At 40.2% G+C, this 8286-nt stretch overlaps 1 protein-coding gene across 5 annotated transcripts in view; it reads left to right on the top strand.

Annotated features, from left to right (window-relative positions):
* The first annotated feature begins 6056 nt into the window (after positions 1-6056).
* Positions 6057-8286, top strand: part of PHIP (pleckstrin homology domain interacting protein) — a 138764-nt gene continuing 136534 nt past the window's right edge. For 3 of the 5 annotated variants that reach the window (XM_031667252.1, XM_031667251.1, XM_031667253.1), the window contains exon 1: positions 6782-6879. Coding sequence is in view for 1 of the 5 variants with exons in the window: in XM_031667255.1 (XP_031523115.1) it covers positions 6258-6297; positions 6413-6471; positions 6597-6632; positions 6820-6879 (195 nt within the window). In the remaining 4 variants the exon portion in view is untranslated. Of the gene's footprint in view, positions 6298-6412; positions 6472-6596; positions 6633-6781; positions 6880-8286 lie in introns of those variants that run through there. The other 2 variants (XM_031667255.1, XM_031667247.1) reach the window with 2 other exon arrangements.

Genomic DNA, 8286 nt, shown 5'->3' with positions numbered 1-8286 from the left:
TCCCAAAGAAGTGAAGTTAAGCAATATTAACCATAGAGAGGTTTAAGTTTATGTAAGTCCTGAAAACTTTATAAATTAGACTGTGAAAAATGCAAAAACTTTTTTTAAAATTTAGTAATTCCTCTAACTCAGTAAAATCTGACATCTGAATGAAAAGGCCACATTTACCTGGACTTTGGCAAAAATGTTGAAATAAGAAAAGTTTGGCAACACAAAAATGCAAATACATACTGCACAAAGAGCAAATGTTTGCTACTTAGCACTTCATTTCTTTCTTTATGGAAAAACAGAGGAAAGAAAGCAGGAAGGAGGAGGAAGCAGGGAAGCAAAGTAGGAAGAAAGGAAGGAAGGCAGGGAGGCAGGCTACATGTTTTATCCTTCTTTTGACGCCAATTATTTAAATTGTTTTAGTCTTTTGCGTAATAACCAGGACAGCTGAAAATAAGAGATGTTGAAGATTTTAATGTGTGACAGTCCCAACTATAAGAGGAAATAATAGATTCATCTTTATATTTTTAGAGTTCTTAGAATATATCCAAACTGAAAATAAAACATGGGAATTATTTCTCCAAATAATTACATATCTTATCTTCCATATTTGGTTTACCATTGGAAACTAACATTTCACTGATGGAAAAGAAGGAAACTTTTATAGAGACACGGAAAAAACTGAAAATGCAGGAATATCAGGGAAAGATGGAATTCTTACACATGTACTTACCAAAAAGCCCAAAACACTGAATGACAAAAACAAGTGTAAAGTGTAACATGTACAAACTATAATAAGACAAAAAGACAATATATTTCTTCCTTCTTACATGATGCCACTTACTCAACATTTTTAAGAAAGATTTTCCCTAATGATGTCTTAGAGGCATTACTTCTGATACCTGTTAAGGGGAAATACCACATATATTCTAACGAAAATATTCTATTTAAAGGCTATCGTAGTTTGTCTATAAATCATTATCAGTTGGTAAATTTTGATAAGCATTTAAAAATCCACTCCAGTCATTTCATCTGCACCTGTATTTTTAGGCACTCAAGTGTAAACATGAAAATTGTTAGTTGTTAGTGCAACAAGAATTGTAGGTGTAATCTCAAAATCAAATTATAAGCTTTTCTTAAATTTTAGCACACACATCTTGGTTGAAAGATCTACTTGGTATCAATATTATTTTAAATGTTTAACTATGATAGAACTAATTTTTTTTTGTAATAGCTAGTCATTGTTTCAATAAACATGTACAAGAATATCTGTGAAAGAGAATAAAGCAACAGAAGCATAAGTCAGGGAGACCTTTGCCAAGTACACACACATCCCCATATATGAAGAAAAACAAAAATAATATACAAATTAGATTGTATAATTAGGTTTCTTATAGGAATTCAGAAAATAGAGTATTTTGGTTACAGTCAGTTAAATCGAAGTTGGCTTTATTCTTAATTTTGAATTAGAACTTATATATGAGTCTCAAGTCAGACTTGTGGGTGCTCTGACTGTTCAGTCCTTACTCTTTCAAACACCTGTTTCTTCTTCATCATCAGTAGTGTCTACTTTGGTGTCCTTGATATCCATTATTTTTATTCGGTAGAGATTCCTCACTACTTGTCAAATAAAACTTTCCCTTCTTTTTCTATAACTAAAATCCCTTTTCTTTGGGATTCCTGAAGTTTATGGTTTTAGGCACATATAAAGGCAAGTAACCATGTAACTGCTTTTCTCAAATGCCATCTTAACATCGCATAGATAATCGTGTACTACCAGAGCCTCTGCACCCATTCTCTCCTCCCCTCCCCCAACTTTACCTTCTCTTCTTTCACTGTTCTCTGTTCAACCCAGCCCACTCCCAGTCCATCAGACATCTTCCTATGATAGAACATGCCTACAGACTTCTCCTTTATGTTTCCTGCCATCTGGAACAGCTTTTTCTGCTTCATCCACTGTGTTGCTCCAAATCTTAGGGGAATATGTTCTAAAATTGTTTTTCTCCTTTAATCTTTGTAATTGTACTGTTAAACTCATGAAGTGATCATTTTTAAAAAAAAACTATATAAATAAACCCATGAAGATGTGTGTTTCTCGTGCAAATTAAGACTTATAAAAATATAAACTACTAGAATTATTTAACTTGGAGAAAAAAGATTGAGTGAATTACTAACATTTAAATACATAAGGGATAACATGATTGTCGAGGACTAGCTAATACTTGTTACACATTAAAAGGAAACGTGCTCTAATTTAAGTAAAAAGATTCCTCAGTGAGATGTAAGGGAGAATTGTTAATGTTAAATAACAAAAACATTGTTAAATAATGAAATGACTCACTTAAGTTGGTTATCTCTATTCTTTTTGTAGCAGCCAAATAGTATATCTGTTCATGTGCTTTAAATCTGATAAATATTCATGCTTTATGAAGGAAGAAGGGTGTGTGTGTGTGTGTGTGTGTGTGTGTGTGTGTGTGTAAGGGAGAGAGAAAGTTAGACAAGCATGGACAGAAACATACAATATTGGGGAGCAAGCTACAAGGAGGAGTGTGGCTTGTTAAATAAGATCCTTGAGAGTTGTATTCTGTTCTTGGGGCTGATGAGTATTTTTTTAAAGTATTTTTGAGAGAACAGTGTTTTCTACTTTTACATTTCTATATTTCACAGGATAAAGCTTCTGCTATAGAAGAAACATAACATCGAAACAAAAACAAGATTTAACATGAAATTTAAAAGTTGTATTCGTAGAGATTTTTTGAGTTATGTATTATTCACCATACTACTGGAGAGTAAATTTCATAAATGTATAATTTTTGTACTTATAAATACCATCCCATTTTGTTCCCGAAAGAACTGAAATGATAGCATTTGATTATTTTATTGGAATAATAGCTTACAAGATCAAGACAAAATTTTTGTTAAATGTTTATTTTGTTTCACGTGTTGCCAAGTGAAAAGTGATGAATTTCACATAAACTTTTATATTTCAAGAAAAGTTTCTATTTCTCCTAGAGAGACTATATTATGTAAAAATGTTGGCTCTTGGCTTTCCAAACTTTTACTATTATTTGTTAACCTTGTTATTTAAACTGCATGGAGATCTTTTTAAAGGGATATTTTATTTTTGGAACTCATAAAAATGTTAAAATAAACAAACAGGAAAGGATATAGATGGAATCTGAACTATCCTTATATGCAAAAGAGTTGGCTGAACAAAAAATTGCAAGGGTCATTGCTTTAGGAACTAAAATCTAGAACTTCCAAGTAAGACTTTTCTTTCTATTTGCTATGTACAGACTTTGTGCATAAATAAGTAAAATAAACAACTTAATAAATCTTATAGTTAACTGTCAATGCTAGAATTCAGAATTTTTTTTATGTTTGAGGAAATTAAAAGGGCTATTTGGAGTATTTGTTACATTTAAAGGACTTGGTAAAATTCAATTTAATATCCACTGTTAAATACAAATAGTTTATTTGGCTGAAGAGAAGTTTTAATTTTTAGCAGGTAATGTATATTTTCTTATAACAGACAATAGTTCAAAGGGAAGGTTACTACTATCCATATTGGACATTTGAAAAAGAAATATAACACTGTCAAAAGTCAATCAAAATGACAAGAACATCATGTTTGGAAAACTTGGAGGGGGATTTTCTCAAAATTTTTTAAGGAGTTAAGTACTAGTAGCATACTTAGGTGAAAGCTTTGTGGCTTCTAAATGAAAAGAATATATGAGATAATCATGCAGGTAGTTTTCTGTGTTTACATAACACACACAAGATATATATGGCAAACTTTACCCAGAGTATTATTATATTCCATGTCATAATTTGGTTTATTTTCAATCACAAGGATAAAACATCTATTAGTAAGAATCACACATTTCAAGCCTTCAAAACCAGAAAATCCCACTATAATTTGTAGTTTCTAAAATCTGTTTATTTGAAGAATTTCATGATCATGTAAAATATTACAATTATTTGAAGAACACTTTTTTAAAAGTTAAGCTAAAATAGCATCGGTCTTAAAACTAAATACAATTGCAAAAAGGCATACAAAATGTCCTATCTTTTCAGTCTATCTTTTCAAGCTTAACCACCTAGAAACAGTCTACTTTACCTATAATAGAAGAGAATTAAGTGTCTTTAAATATGCAAATATTTTCAGTATTTGAGAATAGCCATATTAAAAAAAAAAAGTTATTTTGATAACCAGGTTGCAATAGGACAAGTCATGGTAACCTTCCATTTTTAAGATTCAGTTACAAAAGGCAATTTTATATCCTATTATTCCAAAGGGTTTGATGCTTTATTTCTTCTTCCTCACATGTATGATGATTTCTGGATGTTTTAGTGTGGGGCATCACACCGGTGCAGCACACTTGGGCTTGCAGTGCAGCCCAAGGCATTTGCAGCAACTATTTCCCACTAGGAATGTAAGGAGCTAGGAGGTTACAAGGCTTGAGGAAACAATCTAGAAAACCACAACACAGCTTGTTGGTCTTTTCCCCGCAAATAACCTTTTTAAACCAGATCCATAAAATGCAGTTTATTGTCTAACATTTTTAAGGATAATCTTTTGTTAAATGTTAACAAAAGAACGACTATCCAAATTCCCTTTAAAATGCAATCCTTAAAAAATATTGAACTCTCAAGTCTTTTTGGAAAGTGCTTAAATCATCTGGAGATAAATATCATTTGGTGTCCTTGTTTTCTAACAAATGGCTTTTTCCATTGTTTCCATTAATTTCACCCATATTCGTTTTTTAAAAAACAAGGCCCTTATCCTCATCAGCAAAACACAGATGTATGATTTAGCATATAAAACCGGTAATTACATAGTAATTTATGAAAGATTTTTTTTTTCTCTTTTCGTCAGTTTTCAAGAAGTCTTCCCGTGATTAACTGTAAACAGGAATGGTTTACATCTCAAATTAGAAGCCATTAATTAGCATGACGAAGTCAACTGCAAGATACAGATTATTTAAATTATTTAATCACTATTCACCTTGGCTAAACTGTAGTATACTCTTTCAACATCCTTCGGTAGGTTATCGATCTGTCACTAAATTACCTCCAGATTAGTTAGAGATAAATATTAGCGTCCTCTCCTTTCCCTCAGGTTTACATTCTCCCTTCTCGTAAACACTTAAAAAAGCTTTAAGGTTCTTTAATTCCAAATACCTAATTAGCCATCACTTGCCTTTTTGTAATAAGGAAAAAGAGTATCTGAAGTACAAATCAAGAGTTCGCTTTGCCCGTTTAACAATAAAAAACATTTAAAAAACGTACGCCAAAGGCAATGGCAGTAATAAAAGAAATATGCAGAGGTGGCTTCAGCAAATAACGGGTCTGCAAAACGCAAGTGCTTAACAAAAAGCAGCCCAAACCTCTATCGCAATATACAGCACTCCAATAAATTACACAACACTTGCACAGGCTGCAGAAATAACGCAGGACAAGACTTACACAGATGCCAATCCGCAGCATTTATACACATGCACATGGCAAGAGACAGAAACCAAACACTATCATTCAACTCGGGCAGGGTAGCGCGATCCCGAGCTTGCCCAGCGTGAGTGCTCTCTGCGTGTGTGTCTGTGTACGCGCGTGAGTGAGACCCATCCTTGGGGCATTTCCCCTCTTTGGGCAGTTTTGCTTCATTTGTTTCCTATTTCTGCTACATAGAAACTAACTTCCATCTCAGCTCCAGCCAGCGCCGCTGAATAGAGCCTGTGCTGCGGCTCCGTGTGCGTCAGATCCCTCCGCGGAGCCGTCCCCGGCCCCCTCCCTGCCACTATCGGCCTCCACAGAGAAAGCGCCTTCCAGCCAACCGGCGGCTTGGGCTCCGACATCTTCTCCGGCTGGAAATAAATAAATAAATCGCACGCCCTGCGGGGAGGAGCGGGTGGGGGTCGCGCCGTGCCGGGTGCGGAGCGCTGGGGACGAAGGGTCGGAGGCACTCCTTTTTTAGCGCCGGGGGGCGGGTGCGCGGGCCAGGGCCGGGGCCGAGCCCGGGGCCGCGAAGGCGGCGGACTCCTTTCTGCGGCGGAGGGATCCGCGGCGGAGGCGGCCACGGCCGTAGCCGCTGCCTGAGAGTTGTTGTTTCCTCCTCCTCCTCCTCCGCCTCCGCCGCCGTTGCTTGAATGGTGGAGCCGAGGCTCGGCTCGTGAACACACACTGACAGCTATAGGGCAGGCGGCGGCACCGTCCCCGCTTCCCTTCGGCGGCGGGGTGTCCCGTCGGTGGCCCTGAAGTGACCCATAAACATGTCTTGTGAGAGGAAAGGCCTCTCGGAGCTGCGATCCGGTAAGTCGGGGGGCTGCCGGGGCCGCTGGCACCGGGCGATTCCGCCCGCGGTCCCCCGCCCCCCGCCGCCCGGCCGCTCAGCCTGTGTGTCTCCCCGTCCCTCTCTCCCGCGCAGAGCTCTACTTCCTCATCGCCCGGTTCCTGGAAGATGGACCCTGTCAGCAGGCGGCTCAGGTACGGCGGCGCGCGGCGCGGGCCGGGCCGGCGCTCGCTGCTCGCGGGCGTGGGGGAGGGAGGCGGCGGCTGCGGGGCCGCGGCCCGGGGCGCGGGGCTCAGCTCTCCCCGCTTTGTTGTTGCAGGTGCTGATCCGGGAGGTGGCAGGAAAGGAGAGTAGGGCGGCGGCGGCCGGCGCGTCCCGCCGCCGCGCGGGCGCCCTGGCCGCTGCCGTCGCTGCCGCCGCCACCGCCAGGGCGCAGGGGCGCGGGGCTCGAGGGGTCCCCGCCGGGGCGCGGGGCGGGCGGGGGAGGGGAGCGGGCGGGCAGGGGCCGGGGGCCGAGCTCACGGGGTGTCCTCTCCCCGCAGCTGCTGCCCCGGCGTACAGACTGGACCGGGAAGGAGCATCCCAGGACCTACCAGAATCTGGTGAGACATTCACGTCGCAGAGCAAAGAAACTTTTCCCTGAGTCGAATAAAAATTGAATTTCCCGCAATTTTTTACAGAGACAAAAACTTGGCCCTAGAACGTGAAAGCTCCAAAGGCCACGGGGAGGGTTGGGAGGCCGGCGAGGGGTCTGCGGGGGCCAGTGGCCGGGGGTACTCGTACTCCGGGGCCGCAGGGGCTGCGGACAATTTATTTGTGATATTTTGTTAATGTGCTAGAAATAAAGATACGTCATGAGTGTTGTGCAGTGCAAGGCCGGAGGAGGAGGGGCCGGCGCGCGCGTCCGTGCGGGCGCGGGGGCGCGCGAGAGTCGGCGGCGGCGGGAGCGGCGCGAAGGGAGAGAGCGCGCTCGCTCGTTCGCTTGCTTGCTCTGCACGCGCGGCCGGCTCGGCTTTCTCCTGCCCTACACAATAGCTGGTGACTAACTGCTCCGAAGTGGCATTAGCATTTCACAAGCAGGCTATCCAGCGGCTGCGGTACCGTGGCAAGACATTATTTTTTTTCCTCCTCTATCGTTTATTTTGTTTTTCCTAAATTCAGTCCTAGGTTTTTTGTTGGAATGGTTCTGATGTGTGATGATAGTTGGTCAGTGATTCGTCTTGCATTTACTAAAACACATCTTTGCAGAAATGTAAAGCCTCTAATTCCCTAAAACCAGAAGTTTAGTAGGCTTTTTCTAATTCTTATGGTGTGCCTTTCGTTTAATTAAAAACTATTATTGGAGTACACTGAAGAGTTTTGATTTTTGTCCACATATTTACTGTGGGATGGAACTCGGCCAGTAAAAGTTATTGTGCTTACGTTGGGACATATTTTGTTTAATAGCTTAAAAAAGACCTTTTTCTTAATTTTGTGGGTTGTCAAATGAGTATGTTAGGAATCTTTAAAAATTGCTTTTCAGAAGTGGACCTATCACTTCAGTAATGTGATTGGAAGTTACCTTAAAGGAGCTATGTTATCTATAACATTTTCTCCTAAACTGATAGAGGTTCGTTGTGTGAATATGTGTGTGTGGGGCAGTTAAAGCAGTCGCACCGGGCACACCAAGCCTTTGAAATTTATGTAGTGCGTTGATTTTTATGAGGCTTTTGTAACTGTTTTGAGATAGTCATAATTACTAATGTTACTTCATCAGAACTTCTTTAATGACTAGGAAGTTTCAGCGAGCTTAGAATGAATGTCTTTTGTGAGGTGAGGGCAGGACATGATTATAATGGCCTTTTTTTTTAATGTAGTATATTTCCTAACTTTTGTATATAAATCTCTTGTGATTTAATCTAAGTTGTTGATAACCGCTCATGGCTGTTGAAATAAGCAAGGGTACTGAGGTTTAATACATCTAATGGAGATTTAACAGTGTAATTTTCACACTGAACGTGTGTTAGTTT

The sequence above is a fragment of the Papio anubis genome, chromosome 6, assembly GCF_008728515.1.
Source record: "Papio anubis isolate 15944 chromosome 6, Panubis1.0, whole genome shotgun sequence".
NCBI lineage: Eukaryota > Metazoa > Chordata > Mammalia > Primates > Cercopithecidae > Papio > Papio anubis.
The sequence above is the reverse complement of the archived record's forward strand: the minus strand, read 5'-3'. Positions and strand labels throughout refer to the sequence as shown.